This window comes from Tiliqua scincoides, chromosome 4, assembly GCF_035046505.1.
Source record: "Tiliqua scincoides isolate rTilSci1 chromosome 4, rTilSci1.hap2, whole genome shotgun sequence".
Classification (NCBI taxonomy): Eukaryota; Metazoa; Chordata; class Lepidosauria; order Squamata; family Scincidae; genus Tiliqua; species Tiliqua scincoides.
The window spans coordinates 137,879,496-137,902,509 of NC_089824.1; the positions used below are offsets into that span (position 1 = coordinate 137,879,496).

At 41.5% G+C, this 23,014-nt stretch overlaps 1 protein-coding gene across 1 annotated transcript in view; it reads right to left on the reverse strand.

Annotated features, from left to right (window-relative positions):
* Window positions 1-4,090: 4,090 nt before the first annotated feature.
* The window catches only part of HS2ST1 (heparan sulfate 2-O-sulfotransferase 1), a 120,837-nt gene continuing 101,913 nt past the window's right edge, over window positions 4,091-23,014 (reverse strand). The window contains exons 4-7 of the mRNA XM_066625689.1: window positions 19,354-19,492; window positions 15,749-15,846; window positions 11,900-12,057; window positions 4,091-9,745 (exon numbers count right to left, since the gene is read on the reverse strand). Coding sequence (XP_066481786.1) covers window positions 9,519-9,745; window positions 11,900-12,057; window positions 15,749-15,846; window positions 19,354-19,492 — 622 coding nt within the window. The 3' untranslated portion in view covers window positions 4,091-9,518. The remainder of the gene's footprint in view (window positions 9,746-11,899; window positions 12,058-15,748; window positions 15,847-19,353; window positions 19,493-23,014) is intronic.

The window sequence follows — 23,014 nt, forward strand, 5'->3', positions numbered from 1 at the left end:
TTGACATAGTGGGCATAATGGAAACCTGGTGAAATGCGGAAAATCAGTGGGATACCAAAATCCCAGGCTATAAACTCTACAGGAGGGACAGGGAGGGGCATGTTTGAAGTGGGGTGGCAGTTTACATTAAGGAAGGGATAGAATCCAGCAAAGTAGAGATTGAAGGTGGGTCCGATTCCACCATAGAATCTCTGTGGGTTAAATTATTAGGCCTGAAGATCAATGTAATACTGGGGGTGTACTATTGTCCTCCAGACCAGAAACCGGAAGGGAACCTTGAAATGAGGAAACAGATCAGGGAGGTGACAAGGAGGGACAGGGTTGTAACCGTGGGGGACTTCAATTAACCTCATATTGACAGGGTCAATTTGTGTTCTGGTCACAAAAAGGAGACCAGATTTCTTGACATGTTAAATGACTGTGTCTTAGAGCAGCTAGTCATGGAGCCCACCAGAGGATAGGCGACTCTGGATTTAATATTGTGCAGTACTCAGGACCTGGTTAGAGATGTACAGGTGCAGCCTATTTGTCCACGGATTTTTAATCTATGGATTTGTCTCAATGCGAATGGGGTGGGGAAACTGAAAGTCACACACACCTTTGCCTCCTTTGCCCTGCGCTGGCATCTCACCATGTCCAGGCAGCCCAAAACACTCCAAAGAGGCTCTGCCTCACCCAGGCAGGGAAATAGCCCTGGAAGAGGTTCCCCTTGCAAACGAACAGTAACACTCCTGGAGCCCCTGAGCCAGCAAAGAGGCTGAAGAGGGGAAGGGGGTCCAAAAATCTCTGTAGCCAGAACACGTGCAGCAAGTTGGAGCTCTCTCTCTCTCACTCGCTCACACTGTGGTAGCAACAGAGGGGATTGCTTTAAAAAACCCAGGGAGTGTTTGCCAAATCCCCCCCCCACTGAGATGGTGCAGGCAATCACCAACACAATCCCCCCCATGGTGCAGGCAATCACTGACACAAGCCTTCCCACCAAGCAAAGCATGAGATATAGCCTACAATCCTCTCCACACTTTCCTGGGAGTAAGCCCCACTGACTAGAATGACTGGAATGGGGCTTACTTCTGAGTAGAAGTGCATAGGGCTGGACTCTTAAAAGATCAGCATCCCAACTGTGAAAGAAGCTGGGCAGCTGGCAATGGGGAAGGCTGAGTATGGAGCGTAGAGGAGGGGATTGATAACAGCTTCCTTAGTTTCCTTCCATCCGGAAACGTCAGGCTGCAGTGTATTTGTGTAACTCTATGGAATTTAGCACAATGCGTTTTTGTTAATTGCGTCACGGAACAGAACTAACATGGATAAATAGGCTCCACCTGTAAACGTTACTGAGCTGTTGGAGAACAGTGATCATGCTGTGATCCATTTTGACATGCACATCAGGGGAAGAATACAGGGCAAATCGCTCACAAAAACCCTTGACTTCCAACGAATAGGCTTCCCTCAAATGAGGAGGCTGGTTAGAAGGAGGTTGAAACGGAAGGTAAAGAGTCCAATCTCTCCAGAGTGCATGGAGGCTGCTTAAAACAACAGTAATAGAGGCCCAGTGGAAGTGTATACCTTAAAGGAAGAAGGGTTCCACTAAGTCCAGGAGGGTGTCCGCATGGCTAACCAGCCAAGTTAGAGAGGCCGTAAAGTGCAAGGAAGCTTCCTTCCGTAAATGGAAGTCTTGCCCTAGTGAAGAGAATAAACAGGAACATAAACTGGCAAAAGAAATGTAAGAAGGTGATACAGGAGGCCAAGCGAGACTATGAGGAATGCATGGCCAACAACATTAAGGGGAATAACAAAAGCTTCTTCAAATGTTAGAAGCAGAAAACCCGCCAGAGAAGCGGTTGGCCCTCTGGATGGTGAGGGAGGGAAAGGGGAGATAAAAGGAGACTTAAGAGATGGCAGAGAAATTAAATGAGTTCTTTGCATCTGTCTTCACCGCAGAAGACCTTGGGCAAATATCGCTGCCCGAACGGCACTTCCTGACCAAAGAATTAAGTCAGATAGAGTTTGAAAGAGAAGATGTTTCAGACCTCATTGATAAATTAAAGATCAATAAATGCTCTGATAGCATCCACCCTAGAGTTATTAAGGAAGTGAAGAATGAAGTTGCTGATCTCTTGACTAAAATATGCAACTTGTCCCTCAAAACGGCCATGGTGCCAGAGGATTGGAGGATAGCAAATGTTTACCAATTAGAGGATAGCAATCCAAAGAAGGCCAATTCTATGCTTGGGATCATTAGAAAAGGTATTGAGAACAAAACAGCTAATATTATAATGCCGTTGTACAAATCGATGGTAAGGCCACACCTGGAGTATTGTGTCCAGTTCTGGTTGCCACATCTCAAAAAAGACATAGCGGAAATGGAAAAGGTGCAAAAGAGAGCAACTAAGATGATTACTAGGTTGGGGCACCTTCCTTATGAGGAAAGGCTACGGCGTTTGGGCCTCTTCAGCCTAGAAAAGAGACGCCTGGGGGGATGACACATGATTGAGACATACAAAATTATGTATGGGAAGGATAAAGTGGATAGAGAGATGCTCTTTACACTCTCACACAACACTAGAACCAGGGGACATCCACGAAAATTGAGTGTTGGGAGGGTTAGGACAGACAAAAAAATATTTCTTTACTCAGCGTGTGGTTGGTCTGTGGAACTCCTTGCCACAGGATGTGGTGATGGCGTCTGGCCTGAAAGCCTTTAAAAGGGGATTGGACAGGTTTCTGGAGGAAAACTCCATTACAGGTTACACCCCATGATGTGCATGTGCAACCTCCTGATTTTAGAAATGGGCTATGTCAGAATGCCATATTTTATTATGTTATTTATTCTCGGTAAACTCTAATATGCCAATAAAGGTATTGAAGTGTGTGTGTGAATGCCAGATGCAAGGGAGGGCACCAGGATGCAGGTCTCTTGTTATTTGGTGTGCTCCCTGGGGCATTTGGTGGGCCACTGTAAGATACAGGAAGCTGGACTAGATGGGCCTATGGCCTGATCCAGTGGGGCTGTTCTTATGTTCTCCTTGGCTGGATTCTAAAAAAGGACTGAATGACCACACAACAGTTGCCTCAGCTGGGAACACTGTTGACTAAATGTATTTAGGAACTCTCCTATTAAGAGATCAAAGCAAGCATTTGAAGTGGTATCAGCTTGATTCTCCCCCAGTTCGAAGACAGCTGCAGCAGAGTGTGCACTAAAATAACAAACTTTATAAAAGTTTGTGCTTCTGCATCATAGCTTAATAGGTAACAAAGGGGAAGCTGCCATTTCCTCAATCACCTATTGAATATTCTCTCAGAAGATATTCAGCTTTTATGGCAAATGGAGCATTTCAAGACTAAAGCAACACATTGGTGTCCAGAGGTGTGGTTCAAGAGCCTCCTACTCTGCAAAATAAGAACCCGTTCTGGTAACCCCAGCTCCCACCACTTGGAGCTTTTTAAAACTGCACCAGCAATTGGAGCTGCTGTTATTACCACTTCAAATAGGCCAGCAGCAACAGAAGCTAGGATTGAATAGGCCAAGGACACATACTCTTGGGCAAGGTGATTGAGACTGCTGTAGTCACTCAGACTCAGCAATCCTAGTTCCAACCCTGTTTGCTTTCCAGAACCCGAACCCTTGTATTCATTTCTTGACCCTGGTCTCTTCTCATGAAATGATTCCCCACTGGCTACAACCAATAGTTTGGTTTACAACACAGCCATTGTTTCATTGCTTTAGTGACCTCTGCTAAGTACGTATTTGCAGTCATCGGCTCCCATTTGAACCACTTGCTGTACTTGGATGCTCATTTCAGCAGCATCTGTGACAAACTGCTCACTCACCCAGCTGATTTTATAATTAACCCCAGGATTCTCTCCTGCAACAGCCTCCCACCTTCTTGTACATTTCCAGTAACAAAGCCATATCCTATTGGAGGCATATTTAAATGATTATGATGAAAACCATGACAAGTTTCCATAAAACTTTCCCTGAAAGTTTTAGGCTCAGTGGTGTGTGTGTGTGTGTTCATCTTGACTACAGCTACTGCGAATAAGTACAAGACTTTTTTTTTTTTTAAAAGAAGACACCAGACTGATCTGCCCTTTCCCATTGGGTATTTTATTTTATATATCATTTGCATCAGGTAATCAACTGAAACACTTCAACAACAGAAGAAAGCTCTTAGCAAAGTAAGGAAAAATGAAGCAATTATCTCAAACAGATGTAACAAAATGGTTTCAAATTTGGGAGTATTGCACAACTGAATCGGTAAGTGAAAAGAAAGGAAAACAGAGGAGTGAGCATCTTCCAACATGGATTGTGAGGAAAAAAGGCACTATTTAGCTGTGTATATTTAAACAAAATAATGAGGCACAATCCATGTTCTCAAGATTACATTCGAAACGGCTTCTGAAATGCTCACCAATCTGACTAACAGAAGCTACAGCTTTTTTTTTTAAATGTAAATATTAGAGAAATACCAGCATCTAAACAGATTTATAGCAAACCTGCTATAAAATTCTTCACAAGGGCTTCAGTTTATAAATAGGTGTGACAAAAGGTTACATGGCGGCACAGGCTAAAAATGGGATATATCCAGGCGACTGATCATTGATTACACTCTCTCTACTCCCATATCTAGTAGTCACAAAATGCTCCTCTTAAGAGCTAAATTGGCAGTGCACGATACAGGCTTTTCAGCATGCTGTCTCTGCAGCACAGCTTAAGTATCACACGTAACAGGTTTCCTCATACACAATGTCTCCAAAACCACATGATTTAAAAAAGAGAGATAGGGACAATTGGACCTTCCATTTTACCTGCAAGCCTATGCATGTTTACATGGAAGCAAATGCCACCAAAATCAATGGGGCTTTATTTCCAAATCTACAAAGCAAGGATCAGAGGCGTTCAACAAAGGCCAACACTTAAGATGGGAATGCAGTGTAGCAGCTGCTCATATTTAGAAATGCAAAATATCTAGAGGCAATCCAGATTCCATCAATGTACTCACCCTTCGTTACATTGTAGAAGTTATCGCACGTTTTAGTTCCCGTTGTAAACTGATGAAACATGTATGTGTAAAAGTGCACAATATTTAAATTACTACCTGTTTTTTATGCTTTGAAGCACCTGTTTGCTAGACCTGTTTACAGTCTTCCTGCTTTAGGTTATGTGGCTCAAGCTCTTTAGCTTTGCCAGAAAGTAACAATAATCAGAGTGGGCAACCATTATTGTTCTGTTCTCAACTACACTTTTATAATATGAATTTGAAAAATATGGTTTTCAGAACAAACAATCTAATATACCTGTATAGTTTGATCATTGAGGAAGAACTTCCCTGAAAAGGAGAAGTGGGCTCATGTTTTTGGGTATACACTGGGTGCACAACTAGATCAACAATGACCAACAGCTTACCTTGTGGAGCAGACGAATACTTTATGTAGACCAATGTAAGGTCTCAATGTCATCCCAATACCATAGCCACATACAGAACAGTTGTAGATGTAGGGCTCCCATTCAGCAAAGGTAGGAGATCCACAGTGAACTGCATCCTCCATTCACACATTACTGGCAGAGGCAGTATACATGCCTATGGAAACTCTTTGATACAGTTCATGGGATTGGGGACAATGTTTAAAAACCAGGAATGTTGCACCCCATAAATAGAACGTCTCAAGGGTTCAAGGCTAAATTTGTGAAAATAAAGTCAGAGAAAAATAGTACTTTCCCAATCTGAAGTTAGGAATTTTTAAAAGAATCTCTGTTTCTTAAGCCATCTATCAAAATGCTTCAATTAACTAATGCAGAGTTTACATTTCAATGAGATTAGGGCTATAGATTAATAATCAGGATCATGGTTGCGCTTTATTATATTTTACTAATTTAATTCAGTACCAAGTTAATCCAGCTTTACAGTTAACTGGAGAACTAGGGCAAGGAAGCTCATGAAATAGGTTTCTCCTGCTCCAGAGGCCTAAAGTGAAAAAATAAATCACAGCAGTCCAAATGTATAATGCCAGGCTTGGCAGATGAGCATCTAAAACTATTTGGTTATGAATCCAACTAGCAGACTTCTGGATACCAATTCTCCCAGTCTTTTGTTCTTCCATCCAACACTTTTCGAACTCAGACAACTGTAAAAAGCTATTTTGCAGAAGGGTGTATTCTGAGTTTCATATCAAGCAAACACTGAATGAGAGCAAATTCCTATTCTTCTTCAACTGGAACGACTCTGAACACACGCAATGGAGGTGCAAGGTTGTTGTTGTTTTTTTTGATGGTAGCATTTTGTGCCTTACAGAGCATGGCTACACAAGGCTCCTATGGAAGAGACCTGACATTGGGATGATATCTGGCACAAAAAGGGGAACATAAAAGCCTGGGTGCAAGCAGAGCAGCCAAATCAGACTAGCTTGGATCCCAGCCATTTCCCTAAATGTTACAAACAGGGAAGAGGTAAGTAAATTGGAATAGTAAGGACCACAAGAACTGTAGCCACAGGAGAACAAGTAGTGATACAATATCCCAGAGAAGTAAGCCTTCACTTGCCTCCCCCTAACTAAGAATCAAGACAACATACTAGACTCAAAAGCTTCTCCCTGTCACTGCTAAGAATGTACCTGTGGAACTGGGAACTTGTGAAGAATAGCATGTTCAAGCCAAACACAGTAGATTCTTCTTTTCTAAACCATTAATTATGACCAAGATGGACAAAGTGTCAGTTCCAGCTACTTTTGTAAACTTGCAAATGTGTTTAAGTGTTTAGATGCCTGTATTTCCACTATGTAAACATTAACACTTTGATTCAGTGCTCTCTTTCAAAAGGAGTTTACAAAAGCAACAAGAAAGGAACTGAAGAAATTATGTAATGTGCAGGCCATTTAAGAAAGGAGAGTGTACTAATGTTCTATATATGTTTTCCTCAAAATGGCCATCTATCCTTAATTATAAACTGCTTTCTTCCATTATCTTTTAACATTCCAGCAGCATCTTCTCCTAATTAGAAGAACCAAACATAATGAGAATCATTCTTTCCCTCCAACTACTGCAGTATCTAGTAATGTTGGCTCATGAAGCAGAATATAATGCATACTGCATTGTGAAGTATGATAACCAGACTCAGTCTTATATTGCTGCTAGTCCACATGATTAAGTACTTGGGAACTTGAGAAAATAAGCTTTCAAGCTGGTTATATTATCCACTTGCTGTTTACTTTTTGTTTGCTACACTGATTGAATATATAAAAAGTCCCCTGAAGCTCCAAAGTCATTTCGATAGGGAAAATCTAAGTATCTAATATCTAATAAATATTCAAACGCTTCCTTTGCTTGGACGGTATGTCAACACAGTGGAGAATTTGGAAAGAGGGTAGTCATACCCCCTTATGCAATCTGTACTGTGGCTCCAAGAATCCATACTGCAGTTTGTAAAATCTCTTGTACAATTATAAGACTCTGTGTACCAGTGCTAGCTCACTCCATGCCACACTGCCCATTTGAGGCACTAAGTACCTTACCTTCTTTCTACCACACTGGAATGGAATCAACAGGTCCACCACACATACATCAACCTGGATAATTTTAGTTGTGCTCTGAGCATCAGCACCTGAGGTTGAACACACAGGTTCATAAACTTGCTATATTTCAGTAATCTATTCATCCAATAAAAGTTCTTTTCATGTTCCTATCTCTCATTCATTTGGACCATGGCTACAATACACACTGGCTTACGGTAATACAGCGAAACAAAGAATCTAACCATTGGCAGCTGAAAAGAAATTGCTTAGGAAGGTAGTGCTATTTTTACGCGTAAATCTCTAGAAGGCAGGCAAATAAAGAATATAGCAAATTAAAAGCTTTACGTAACAGTCTCATTACCCTTTCAAAACAGGATCATGTTTTTTGGCATCAAACATTCAGTTTATAGGCGACAGTCAACCTCTTTGTGTTTGTATAGCAGATACAGTTTTGGTAAAATATTCTCCTATCAACACATCGACATTGCATTCTGAATACCCTACAGAATGCAAAGTCCAAGGCCTGAACCAAATTCTTAAAAATTCTCAATGTTAATACTTATTTTTAAAACCTCCTGATAAAACATATGCAGTTAGGGAATTTTTAGAATGACAAGTTTTCTATGTTTTAATTTTTTTTACCTTTTTTAAGAATATGATTTCCCAGTATCTAACCAATTGCTAATAACCTCACGTAAGTACGTACTATAAGGTGCTAATAATGGCAAATGTAAGTTTACTGAAGCAACATAAGGCAGTTCCATGAATACATTGACGTCAATTTCTTTGTATCTCTTGCGACCAGGCCACATGCTTCCGTCTTCCTTTTCCTCTTTTAAGCATGATAAAAGGATGCAGATTAAGTAGTTTTCTGTAGGCTCCTGGACAGATGCACTGTGTATTTAAAATTGTTGAGGTCACTGAAGTGCATTTCAGTGATGTCCAAGAGTGAACTCAGAACCGGAATTTGAGCAGCAGATGGGATGCTTTTACTTCACATACAACAAAACTGGTGCAAAACACTTTAAACTAGTTACTTGTAACCTTTTGGTCCAAATACATAAAATATGCATTATTTACAGCATTTTATTCCTTTTGCAAATGCAATGCTTTAAAACACATTATAAAGCACCTTAGTAAAAATATTCTACAGGTAAAAGTATCTAAGTAGGAAAACCCTAACCATACCACAGCTCACTAATCGAGTCATAATATGGATTCACCAGTAGTTTTCTTCAAAGTACAAAGAACCAATGGAACAATGCTATAGAATTCACTATTTGTTTTAGATTGATGTGCAGGCAAAAGCCAGCTTTTGGTGAGTGTTTTCCCAACATCTGTTGGAAGTACAGAGAGTATTAAAGAAACACTGCCTTAATTTTCGGCCTTTTGATAACATCACTATGGAACTTGAATTCTTAAAACACACTGATGACCAGTTCTAGCTTCTTAAAATGAAAACCCACATTTGTAAATATGGGCAAGTCCAGCTGCAGCACTTCTCAGCGGAACATGATTGAACATTCCAATGAATGTCATGTGATATGAATTCACAAGAACAAAGCACAGATGTCAGCCAGTTATTAACATTATTCATAAGTGTATACAACCCAAATCTCCATGTTGAAGCCAGGGAACAAAGAGCTTCCTCTTTCCAGGAGGTTAAGTAAAATAAGCCCCTATGAATCAAAAAGAGCATAAAGGGAAGCCTTTAGAATTTCAGCTACAATTGGTATGTGGTTAGTTTCTGTAAACCAATATGTAGTCTTCTTCAGGTGCAATGGGTCCCCTTTGAAAATACTGAACAAACCAAACCTTATACTTTTCCATTACCAACATATCTAGGTGATGGTACTTCAGAAGCCATCTTCTTTGAGCAATTAACAGCCCACTATAGCAAGCCCAGAACTGTAGTGCCTCGACTGATGTATTCACAATCTAAAGTTGGGGCTCAGAACAATAAGGATGTGGCCAAAGGTTTAGTCTCCTAATCTAATAGGACATACTGGTCTTTAGTTTGATTTAGGGTAGATCTTTTCATAGAAAAAGTTTTGTGCCAGGATATACAATTCTCCGTCCTTTTCCCGAACTGCATGTGCTCTGACAAACTGAAATTGCTCCAGCGCAAATTCATAGAACTCATTCTCCATTTTCCATATTTCAGACTGCTGCAGTTTTGCAATGGTTTCTTTTGTGGGGAGTTTCTTCTCCGTTGTCTTTCGAAGATGAGACTTCTTGCCTAAAAGTAAAACATAAAAATCATACCTTCATTTTGACTTGTAGCCAGAACACTGCAGCACAGACCAGAAGAGATGTGTATGTACATGCACATGTTCACAAGGGTCATTCTTTAGAGAGTAGGCTGTTAAATGAGTACCCACAAAGTTGCAGAACTTGGGCCAAGATTTATTAAGCCTCTGGGACCAAGAGACTAGAAATTGCAACATTAAGCATGAATGTATTTGCATGAGTGTACTTGCTCAGCGAACATTCCTCTCACTGCTTAACAGCTTATAAAAACCATGAAGAGGAAGTGTTTGTAAAGGGAACTGTAATTTCTCACATCATATCTATTAAGATATCTGTTTCAATTGTGATTAATACCCATTTGGAGATTCAGTATTATTGACAATAAAGTTAACAAAAACTTAGATCTCAGTTGGGCAGGCTATTTGTTTCAGGGAATTCACAGCAAGCTCTCACATTATGACTTTGTTTTTTGTTTTTTTAAGAAGACAGGTAATCAAATGAGACTATTACAGGTATATATCATTAACAACATATATACACAACAATATAAACACACTCACAGTCCAGTACCTTCTACTTGCTATAAAGTTCCCAAGGTTCTGTCACACTATATCCTACTCAAGAAACATAACCCAGAAGGGGGTTAGGGAGACAGAAGCAGAAGTAGATCATTTCTCAATTATCACTCAAGCAGGAAGTAGTTTAATCCACCAGGGGGAGGGAGGGTTTGAATATAACCTTTTACTTTTTTCTATACTAGTGAATGCCTGCCATTCAGTCCAACTGTGAAACTTGTATGAGTGTGGGGACTACAGCAGACAGAGAAAAGTTGGCTCTCTCTTGATACTGGGTGTGCCAGCCTTCTCTGATAAGGATCTTATAGGAGGGCCAACATGCATGAGCACACAGGGATACAATGTACAACCCTGGAGCTTATGAAACTTACAATCTCTCCCCCTACACTCACACATCACCCATCATAATAAGTACATTATAAGTTAGACTAAAGCAATTGTTATAGTCAGTGCATGTATGAGAACAGAAATATTCGTTCAATATTCTTATGCGGCAACATCCAGTCCTATTCCATCTTAATACTGGATGTGGGGGCAACAGCCTGCATCGCTGTGGATAGTCCAACTATGACTTCAGTGAGCTTGCTGAAGGAAAGTCAATAGGATCTTGAGCAATGTTCCCTTTAATCCTTGAGGGAAATGTGCCAAGTCACACAGTGACTGTATGGGATTGGTTCCAAAACACTCGGCAATGACAGTGTCAAACTCCAGAGCACCAACAGGGAAGCTGAGCAGGACTTGAGTTCCAGCTGTGAGGCTATGTAACTTAGAGGAAATGCTAGTCCTGAGTTGTGGGTAAAAGTAGTACCTACAGTGATAATTAAGGGTAGTAGAGGGTTCAGGTCCCTTTAAAATGTGGGGCTCTCACTTTTCAAAAGAATGTGGGTCAGACTGGAAGGTGGATTTGCCCAACTTGCTCCTCAACTTGCTCAACTTGCTGCTACTTGGCAGGAAGTTACCCAACTCTTCCAATAAGCTGCAGCAACACATGTTCAGCTATATCCTCAGTGCAGAGTGAGTCACAGGCCCTTCCCTACTTAATCGAGCTAGTGGACAATTGGAACCCAGCAAGGAAGGCTCTTTGTGCTTTACTTGATTTCCCAGCTCAGGTAGAAAGGAAACCAGTGAACAAAGCATGAATGTTTATGGATGATGGAAAGTATATACACAAGGGGCAGCTGGAAATAGGCACAAACACTGCACATATGTACTTACAAGCCTATTGAGTTTCTGGAATTACAGCAAAAGTGAGCCACTGTTTCAAGAAACAGCTCATTCATACCCTAGCAATGATTCTCAAAAGTTTTAGAGGCTCCAGAAGCTGCTGCCCGATTTATAAATGCAAAGGGGTGTGGCTATTATGGTGATTGGTGAGCAGTGTCTCCCCCTAAGTAATAGCTTATTTGACCCTTGATGCACATAGCCTAATATGCCATCTCAGTTTGTGTAACAAAACTAGTTCAAGATCCACTGGTGGGTGCCAGTCCCACAGGTGGAGAATCTTAGAGGGTTGTGAAAGAACATATTTAAAAAGGGGGAGAGAACCTAATATACAGCTTTTTAAATACCTGTGCGATACAATTCTGTAGCACCCCTGAAGAAGCGGGGCAAAGCTGCCTCCAACAACATAATAAAGTCTTCAAGCTCTTCAGTAACTCCCACTAGGAAATATTCATTAATCAAGTTGTATTTGGCTTGTTCCAAAGCCCATCTGCTTCCCACATTCCTAAAACGATAAAAAGTAATTACAGGAAGGTTTTGATGTCTGCCAAGAATTTTGGTTCCCTTCATTTAGATATTCTCACACCAGGCTTAAAGAATGGCCTCGCTGTTATCTTTGCACAGGCAAGAAAACAAAGTTTCAGCCACACACATTTTTAATTTCCTTCGCTTTTTTCCTTGCTCCCCAGTTTTGCTCTCTTCATTGCATAGGTTAGATGTCAGAAGATTAGCTCTGATTTCTAAGTTCTTAGTAACACTAATGCTTTTTTTCAAGTGAACTGTGCAACTATTCAACACAGAAAGTTTTTTTGTTGTACGAGATTGTTCAAATGAAACACTTTGACATAATATAAAAATAGAAACAGAAAGGCACATTTTAGCTTTGTATCAACCTTCAGTTACAGAATATTTGTATTATAGCAAAACTACTTTAACAATGAAGAGAAAAAGACAGATAACAGGTTTCTAGAATGATTAAGCTTTCATACAACCCTGCATGTTTTGCAAGCACTCGATCATGTCCTCACTGCATAAGCTGCAGAAGTGATGTGGTACATACCTCTTTCTTGCACAAACGTAGAATTTGTCATACTCTAAGTGGTCTTCAGACCTGCCACATTAAGAATAACATTACAGGTGGGGCCTCCGTATCCGTGAATTCTGTATCTGGGGAACTGTCTAAATGTGAATCTCACGTACCCACGTGAAGCCAGACTTGGCCCCAACTGAGTCCTCTGGAGGCAACCAGAGCTGTGCTCCTGTCATTTCCAGAGCGTTTTACATCAGGACAGCCCCACTGGATCAGGCCATAGGCCCATCTAGCCCAGCTTCCTGTATCTCACAGCAGCCCACCAAATGCCCCAGGGAGCACAGCAGATAATAAGTGACCTGCATCCTGGTGCCCTCCCTTGCATCTGGCATTCTTACATAGCCCATTTCTAAAATCAGGAGGTTGCACATGCAATCATGGCTTGTAACCCGTAATGGAGTTTTCCTCCAGAAACTTGTCCAATCCCCTTTTAAAGGTGTCCAGGCCAGACACCATCACCACATCCTGTGGCAAGGAGTTCCAAAGAACAACCACACACTGAGTAAAGAAATATTTTCTTTTGTCTGTTCTAACTCTCCCAACACTCAATTTTAGTGGATGTCCCCTGGTTCTGGTGTTATGTGAGAGTGTAAAGAGCATCTCTCTATCCACTCTGTCCATCCACTGCATAATTTTGTATGTCTCAATCATGTCCCCCCTCAGGCACCTCTTTTCTAGGCTGAAGAGGCCTAAACGCCATAGCCTTTCCTCATAAGGAAGGTGCCCCAACCCAGTAATCATCTTAGTCGCTCTCTTTTGCATCTTTTCCATTTCCGCTATGTCTTTTTTGAGATGCGGTGACCAGAACTGGACACAATACTCCAGGTGTGGCCTTACCATCGATTTGTACAACGGCATTATAATATTAGCCGTTTTGTTTTCCACACCTTTTCTAATGATCCCAAGCATAGAATTGGCCTTCTTTAATGCCGCCGCACATTGGGTCGACACTTTCATCGACCTGTCCACCATCACCCCAAGATCTCTCTCCTGATCTGTCACAGACAGCTCAAAACCCATCAGCCTATATCTAAAGTTTTGATTTTTTGCCCCAATGTGCATGACCTTGCACTTACTTATACTGAAACACATCTGCCATTTTGCTATCCATTCTGCCAGTCTGGAGAGAGCCTTCTGGAGCTCCTCACAATCACTTCTGGTCTTCACCACTCGGAAAAGTTTGGTGTCGTCCTCAAACTTTACCACCTCACTGCTCAACCCTGCCTCCAGGTCATTTATGAAGAGGTTGAAAAGCACCGGTCCCAGGACAGATCCTTGGGGCACACCGCTTTTCACCTCTCTCCATTGTGAAAATTGCCCATTGACACCCACTCTCTGTTTCCTGGTCTTCAACCAGTTCTCAATCCACGAGAGGACCTGCCCTCTAATTCCCTGACTGTGGAGTTTTTTTAGTAGCCTTTGGTGAGGGACCATGTCGAATGCCTTCTAAAAGTCTAGATATATAATGTCTACGGGTTCTCCCACATCCACATGCCTGTTGACCTTTTCAAAGAATTCTATAAGGTTTGTGAGGCAAGACTTGCCCTTACAGAAGCCATGCTGATTCTCCCTCAGCAAGGCCTGGTCGTCTATGTGTTTTGAGATGGGCTTTCTGAAGCCCACAGACGCAGCATGCATCCACCCGGTGCCTCTGCGGGGTTCAGAATAGCCGAAAATCGCAGAAAATACGCAACTTTCGGTATCCCAAGGGAAACCGGAAGTTATTTTTTATGCCATAGGCATTCTGAGATCTGGGGAAGCCCAGGAGAGGCCTGGGGAAGCCAGGAATCTCATGGAGGCCTTCCCCGGACTCAGAATGCCTTATGGCAGTGGTTTTCTGGGGTGTCACAACGCTCTGACCAGGGATCCTGGCGATCGCATCGCTGCCTTTCCCCTCCCCTGCAAGAACTTACTTTGGAGCTCAAACCTCCCTGTGAGTTTGAGAACAGCTGCCTTGTGGCATAAAAACATCACTTCCTTGTTCCCTTGCGAAACTTGTATTTTTTTGGCCTTTCTGGCCATTCTGAAGCCCGCAGAGGCAGCGGGTGGATGCATGCTGCTTTTGTGGGTTTCAGAAAGCCCTCTGGAGGGGACCAGAGTGAAGCCACAGTCCCCTTCAAAGGGTATAGGGACCATATCACAGATATCATTATCTGTGAATTTCTAAATCAGCAGGGACTCCAAGAACAGATCTCCTGTGGATATCAAGCTGCCACCTGTATCTTGATAAAAATTTCTTTCATATTCATTTAATGTTCAAAGATATTTTCTCCTACTAATGAGACCACAGGCATAGCAAAGCTTGACTGGAGTTACAGTATGACAAATCAACTTCCAAACTTCAATTTCTATCATGCATATAGAGAAAAGGTGGTTCCATTGTGATGGACTCAAACCCAGTGGTGTTCCTGGGGGAGGCAAGGAGGAGAAATGCCCCAGGGCACCATGCCTCCAGGGGCAGTGCCACTTTCTTCACCCCCACCATTCAGGGTTTTTTGGAGAGCTGGGAAGGCTGCTCAATTTTCAATCTTCTGGAGCCTCAGAAGGCCTTCAGAGGGCCGGGGAGGCCATGTGCATCCATGGGCCTTTGGGGGCTCTTCAAAGGCCTCCAGATGGCAGGGGGGGTGGGCACGCAGCAGGGGGTAGCACCCTGTAGTCCTGGTTCCGGGCAGCAGAGGGACCAGGATCTCCAGTGTTCACACCTGTTCACATTTACATTATCATCATCCTAAATTTCCCTAGCTAAAAGTGAGTTGGGTTTAGCACCTGTAAGTAGAATATATTTTTCTCTATATATCATTTTAACGGTTTGATAGAAAAAACCCCATATTGTTTCAAATCAAGATAGTCAGTCATTAACATATGAATGCAGAACTTCCAAAGTTAGCTGTTGTTTGATTGCAGTGCGCAAAAAAAGGTTTTGCTGTTCAGTATACTCTGGAAGAATTTCCCAACAAAGTATTGTGTCGCTGAGGTACACATATGTACAGTCTAATCTTTTGTTATTTCCTAAAATCTGAATGTCTGGTACGTTTTCTCACTTGCTAAATTCAGTTCATGTTCATAATGTATTGATCAGCACCTTAAGTCAACCTCATCTTCTTACCAGCATTCTGAGCTGTGGCCACAGAAGAATGGAATTTGAAGCCAGAGCTTCTCAGGGGCACAGTCTGAGCCTCCAGCTGCTACACATTCATCAAAGGTCTGGAATAAAGACAAAAACTCAAAGCGTGAACTATAAATATCCATCTTGCATATCAAACATCTTAATGTGGTTTATCTTGCTAAATGAACTAGGGCTCTTAAGTACATTGCTTCAAAACAGCACTAAGAGAAGCCCATTCACATGACCGTGACTAGATACGGTACCCAAGATAGATTGTAAGACTGATGGTGAATGTGAAGTTCAACGCACTTTTGATATGCAGCTGCTAGTGCTAAAAAGCAACTACTTTAGTGGGCAAAAAGCTGAGTCAAATTTTGTTCCAATAAGAACGATTATGTCAGTGCATGGCACCAAATCAACAGCGAACTCAAGATGGGCTGCCACAACATGCAGAAATTGCTACAAACATGATTATTAAAATTTAGAATGAACTGGTAGTTGAGTAAGAAATTTGTTTACACCAAATGATTTAAAATACTATTTATATCCTCTAAAAAGTGTGCCAGAAAGCAAGCTATATTACTATATATGGAAAGGCTTGCATTGATGACCGATTCTGAAGTTTATTTAGGAGGGACGGCACTGCAGCCAGTATCTGTGTCCCAATACAAAGGTAGAATTGTACAGGGGAGTGAGCATTTATAATTGAGGTGGTGCCAGTGGACACTTGTGCAGGCAGCTAACCTTAGGACCCCATTAAGTGTAGTTAACCAATGAAGTGGATGACAGCCTACTTTCTCCCTGCCAGTGATTTATGCAGGCAACATTACTAAGAGTGAAACCTTTAAGAAAGTGTTCCATCAGTGCTACTGTGCACTGATAACCAGTCCATAGTATAACATGTCTGTCAAAAGGAAGTAGCAGTGACATTCTGCAGATAGGCACACTACTGACACCAAGACAGATACAACTATTTACTGTCCATCTAATGTGCTTTGGTTGCATTTTTACTTTACAACTAATGTGCAACAGGAAGTTAGTGTTTTCTAGTACAGATACTACTTAAGTAAGGAGCAAAACAATATTGAGAATATATAAAGAAATCCTGATGAGAAATTAATTCTTTGTGAATTTGCATTCATTCTGTAGAATTTAGAGGTCGGACAGCTGCATTTATGTTAATGTAAGAAAATAAGTACAGGCATGCCCCTGTATCCATGGGGAATTCTGGACCTCCTGTAATTAAGTGAAACTGCAGATACAGGAAAATGCCCCCCCCACACACACACACACACACTCAGGAGCTAAGGGGAGCTCTGCTCTCCTCACCTCTGGAGGGTCCTCTGTCCACAACCTCTGCCAGGCTCAAACCAAGAGTTATGGTTTAAAAAAGTGACTTTAGTTTCTCTGTGAAACTGGAAGTTATGTTTTTATTGCCTTATAAGGCATTAGGCGGCCCAAGGCCTGGCATTTAAAACGCCATTTCCAGTTTCACGGAGAAACCGGCAGTCATGTTTTTTAAATCTTAAGGCTCAGTCTGAGACTAGCAGAGGCCACAGATAAGAACATAAGAACAGCCCCACTGGATCAGGCCATAGGCCCATCTAGCCCAGCTTCCTGTATCTCACAGCAGCCCACCAAATGCCCCAGGGAGCACACCAGATAACAGGAGACCTCATCCTGGTGCCCTCCCTTGCATCTGGCATTCTGACATAACCCATTTCTAAAATCAGGAGGTTGCGCATACACATCATGGCTTGTACCCCATAATGGATTTTTCCTCCAGAAACTCGTCCAATCCCCTTTTAAAGGTGTCTAGGCTAGACGCCATCACCACATCCTGTGGCAAGGAGTTCCACAGACCAACCACACGCTGAGTAAAGAAATATTTTCTTTTGTCTGTCCTAACCCGCCCAACACTCAATTTTAGTGGATGTCCCCTGGTTCTGGTATTATGTGAGAGTGTAAAGAGCATCTCCCTATCCACTCTGTCCATCCCCTGCATAATTTTGTATGTCTCAATCATGTCCCCCCTCAGCCGTCTCTTTTCTAGGCTGAAGAGGCCCAAACGCTGTAGCCTTTCCTCATAAGGAAGGTGCCCCAGCCCCGTAATCATCTTAGTCGCTCTCTTTTGCACCTTTTCCATTTCCACTATGTCTTTTTTGAGATGCGGCGACCAGAACTGGACACAATACTCCAGGTGTGGCCTTACCATAGATTTGTACAACGGCATTATAATATTAGCCGTTTTGTTCTTTGCTGTTTTTGATGGATGCCAGTGGTCTCTGCTGGTCTTAAAGGACCCTCCAGAGGTGAGGGAAGCAGACCTCCCCTCACCTCTGGAGGAGGTGAGTGTGGGAGGGCACACATGGGAGGGATCCCAGCAGACCCAATTTATGGATAAGTGAATCTGTGGATACAAGCCTCCTTCCCATAATATCCATTTCATACACAAGCAATACCTCTTAAAATGCTCTTATTTTTAACACTGCTTCATTACAGTGTTCCTCATCCTGAATGTGAATGACAGGTACTGCAGCCAATGAGAACTACCTACTCTGCAGACCAATCTGTGCCAATTTGCAGCCATTTGTTTAGTGATGTCTCTTTTCGCACCATTTCACACAGTGCTCAGGTTCACAAGAATGTATCCCTTGTATTACGGAAAATTATATTGTAAATTCTATGAGCTTCATATAGGAGAATGGATCTACTCAGTACAACTGCACAAAGACTGGACAGGAACAGAAATTTCTTTCATGACCTCTGCCTATTTTTACAGCAGCAAAACCACATTTGGGTCTCAAAACATAGCCAGGCATAATAGTTAAAAACCTAAGTCAAATGGGGCAGCTAGATAAGCAAACACAAGATCCAATACTCAAATTAGAAACATTTTTAAAATGTAATCTTGGTTGATGATGGCAAAAGCCTTTCATACTTCAGCAGAAAAATCTCTAGATCAGTGTTTCTCAAACTGTGTGTTGGGACCCACTAGGTGGGTCGCAAGCCAATTTCAGGTGGGTCCCCATTCACTTCATTATTTTATTTTTAATATATTAGACTAGATACTACTATGGTATGTGACTGCATTTGAGGAAATGTTGCAGACCTGAACTTTTAACAAGCTACTATGTATATTCTTTTAACAATGATAGTAAATGGGACTTACTCCTGGGTAAGTGTGGGTAGGATTGCAGCCTAGGATTGTTAAAAATTTTCCTGCTTGATAATGTCACTTCTGGTCATTACATCACTTCCGGTGGGTCCTGACAAGATTCTCATTCTAAAAAGTGGGTCCCGGTGCTACATATGTGGGAACCACTGCTCTAGATGATATTACTGAGAAATGGTAGACCAGGCAAGCTCACTGATAGGCCTACTAGTATGACAACCTTCAGAGGATACAGCCTGTGGTGTTTCCACAAATGGTGCAGGGGTTCTTCAAGTCAGCATTAGACCAAGTTTCTGCCTAACCTAATTCACTGGCAGTCTTTACACAACACTGAACCACGTTTACTTGAAACATCTGTGCTTTCAGTATGCTATGGATCTGTATAGATTAAGTCAAAGCCATGAACAAAACCACCAAGATGTACTTTTACTTTTTTATCCCCTTGTTTTCGCCTTCGGAGTCCAGGTCTGTAATCATCACCAAAACGCAGAAAGTAATAATATGAAACCAGTCGCTCTATAGGATCTCTTATGACATTGATGTATATTGGTTTCTTTTTAACACCAAATCTGCAACAGAAAAATACAATTAAATCAACAGTTTCTCTTGCATGATATAAATGTGGACAAATTTGTTTCCAAATAATTTTGTTAATAAGCATGATTAAGAAGTTTGCTTGAAAAGATTGTGCCCTTTTGCCATAGGATGGTAGAAGAGATCAGTAAAGGAGGAAAGTTGTCAATTTCAGAGGGAAGAAAAAATTTAAAGTTTAAAAATGCTTTGGATTTTCTTTTTTTGAAGAGTCACCAAACTTTAACTCAGTACATTCCATTTTGGTAGATTTTAAATATATGTGTTTAGTATTTACATATATTCATTCTGTTTATTTTGTCTAACAAGCATTATCAGCAAAAGCTCTGTGTGGCAGTTCTACTTCTAACAGATGCAGCCTTTTAAAAAATGCTCTGTAGCAAAGATGATAATGCAGCTAGTGTAACCACAGTGACCAGATAGAGAAGAGGTATGAGGATGAGCAAACTACTCAAAGATTGCTCTCACTTTTCTAAGCTCTTGTTTCTACACAGAAATGATGAAGTTAACTCTGTGCAAACTGATAGGTGGAGAAGCAATTACCCAAAAACTCCATTCAACAGATCAACACTGTGTCTAACGCAGCGATTTTCAACCAGTATGCCGGGGCTGAAAAGGGCTGAAAGGGGTTGAAAATCACTGGTTAACTGGATTGTATTTCTCCAAATCTAGCACTTCATTTTTGGGTTCTCATCTAATGTTTCACTCATAACATTCTGCACAACTATATTGTGGATAATTAAGTCAAGCAAAAGAAGGTAAATTTACCAGAGGTGTCAGGAGCGGCCAGTTGTCACAATTGCTTGAATTGTTCCAACTTCAATTCCCATGAGGATAATGCCAGAATGCTTGGGATTCTGCTTACAGACCAACCTATCTTGGCTGGTTAAGGCCAAAGCAGAGGTCAGAGGCCCACTACCTGAAATAGTAAGCACTAAACTTTAGGAGGGAGGATCCCTTGTTTGTGAAGGGCAGACATCAACCACCTATTCTGTTTTAGGTAACAAAAACCCTGAGAGCCAAAAAGCAACTGTAGACACCACTGGAGGACACAAGTTTAAACCCAGCCAGGTTATAGTCCTGTGCTGCTACAGATTCTTTTCTATTCGTGATTATTATTTTAACTTTTTTTTTTCTCTTATTACATTGGCAATCTAATTGAGCTTTGGAAAGACCTAGAAAGGCCAATGAACACAGTCTTACTGAGTTAAAGCTACCAGTGCAGCTGTGAGAGGTGGAGGGAGTTGAGACAAGGTCTGTGCCGAGTTCATTCCCTAGTTGCCTCTCTTCCGCCTGTTAGTGGTGAAAGTTGTCCATCCAGGAAAAATAAACTGCTGCCACCACACCAAGAAGATAAAATGGAGTTTGGTTCCACCAGCTTTCATCATGCTGATTTCCCATGCCCCATGCCACAGCAGCCTGTCATGAATGACTCAGTACCTTTCAACAAATATCTTTTCTGAGAAAAGTGGCTGATTACCATTAGAGCCCATAAGCAAGGCACCGCAAGTTTCTTCAGATTCTGCATACACAGATGTAGCATTAAAAATGGACCTCAAACTCAATCAGGACCCCATGGCGTCAAAGATGAACACCAAATAATAAAACTAATCCTTTAGAGTCTGGGTCAAAGAAAAGTTTATCTGCTCATTTAACAGAGAACAGGACTAAAGGAGGCTCAATAGTATGAAGCAAATTAATTAAAAGGAATCAAGGAAGAGACCGCCACAATGGTGAACTTTGTAAATAAGTAGAAGTATGGATTCATTCTCTTTGATCTAACTTCCAGAACACTCTCCTAAAGCTGTTGTAGGGCCCATGAGGGGGGGTACTGGGGGTAAAGTGCACCTGGACCCAGATTCAAAAATGAGGTACAGGAGCCAAAGAAGATATCCCAAAATTTCCTGGGATCTTACATCTTCCAATCTCACCAGGGCCCATGGTGGGGGTGGTGGTAAAGGGGGCATATCGTACATGGGCATGGGGCCAAAATGGGGCCTGGGAACCAAAGAAGGGGAGCTGGAAATTTCCTGGGATCTCAGAAAACGTTGACATATTGTGTGAAGCCTACAATTCACATTTTGTGTAAGCCAACATAGTTTTTATAATTCATAGAAATTATGATCCAGTGATTGTATTAAATTATAGTCAATGGAGAAGGGGCCCAAAAGAAACTTTGTACCCCAAAAGCGACCCCAAAAAAACTTTGTACCCCCTTTGATAAAATTCCTCTTAGAGGCTGTGAGCTGTTGTAAAACTTTTGAAATTCAGTGTAATTTCATACACATATGCCAGAGTTTATTTGGGAGGATGAACCTTTGCTGAAGGATTGTACACTCCTTAACTGCAAGAATGCATCACCAGAACTTACTGTTGTCTATTGCCAACAGCAAGCCCGGCACTCAATATGTTATTTGAATAATGAAAACCACAAATATAAGAAAGCAAGCTGTTGCAGCGGGAAAATAAATCATTTGGGTGAAAGGGTAACAAACAGAAAACACAAGGATAATGCAGCCCTGGAGAAAATATGCATATGAATGAAATTTGTGGAATTGCTTAGCTGCCTTTCTTGAGGTCAAATGATTATTTTAGACCGAAAAGTTACAGTACCTACAAAATGTTTTAAGCTTTAGCCTATGAATAATGTATAGGACAGAAAAATACTTACCTGGCTGTTCACAAGGTTATTATTTCATTAAGTATTCAACACAAGAGGTTGATTAATATAGCATTTTAGCACTTTGGAGTTTGAAGGAAGTAATGCAATTTTATGCTCTGATTTTTTTTCAGACAAGTTCAGCAGCTATTTCTTTTTCTCTAATATTTTCAATGTGGAAACGTTTTCCCTGCTGTTGTAGCCTTCAGCATTGTTGGACAATAGCATTTGTACAATAGTTATGTTGTACAAATAGACACACAAATATACGATATGAAATGTCTGGCATGCCCATTTTTTCCCCACCTTCATCAGGACAAATGCAGTTGGATGGATACCGGACAAACTGAATAACGACACAACGCTTTTTGGACTCACTATGGAAGCTACTGTTACTCCCAAAGTAGTCTAGGCTAAGTGATGAACCAGCTGAGGAAAAGTAATATACGTCAACTGAACTTGTTGAAGAGGAAATTCTATCCTTTTCACTCATGCTATTCTTGTAACAAGTTGCTACTATAGGGGCATATCCAATCTAGATTGGCTACATTATGATACACAACAGCAGTGTTTCTCAACGCTTGTCCTCTGCCGTACCACTACACACGGTCCACTTATTCGAAGTATCACCAGATGTAACTGGTGATGACATCATCGCCTGTTACTTCTGGGTTGGGATGCCAGATGTGACATGACAAACACCAGTAAGAAGCTTAGGGTGGATGGGAGGGATTTATGAGTGAGGAAATGTATGCTTTGTAGCTCTGCCTGCTCAGCTGAGCCTCCTACCACAATTTGTTATGTCATGTCCCTAGTCTTGCTGCTGGGCAGCAAGTACCAA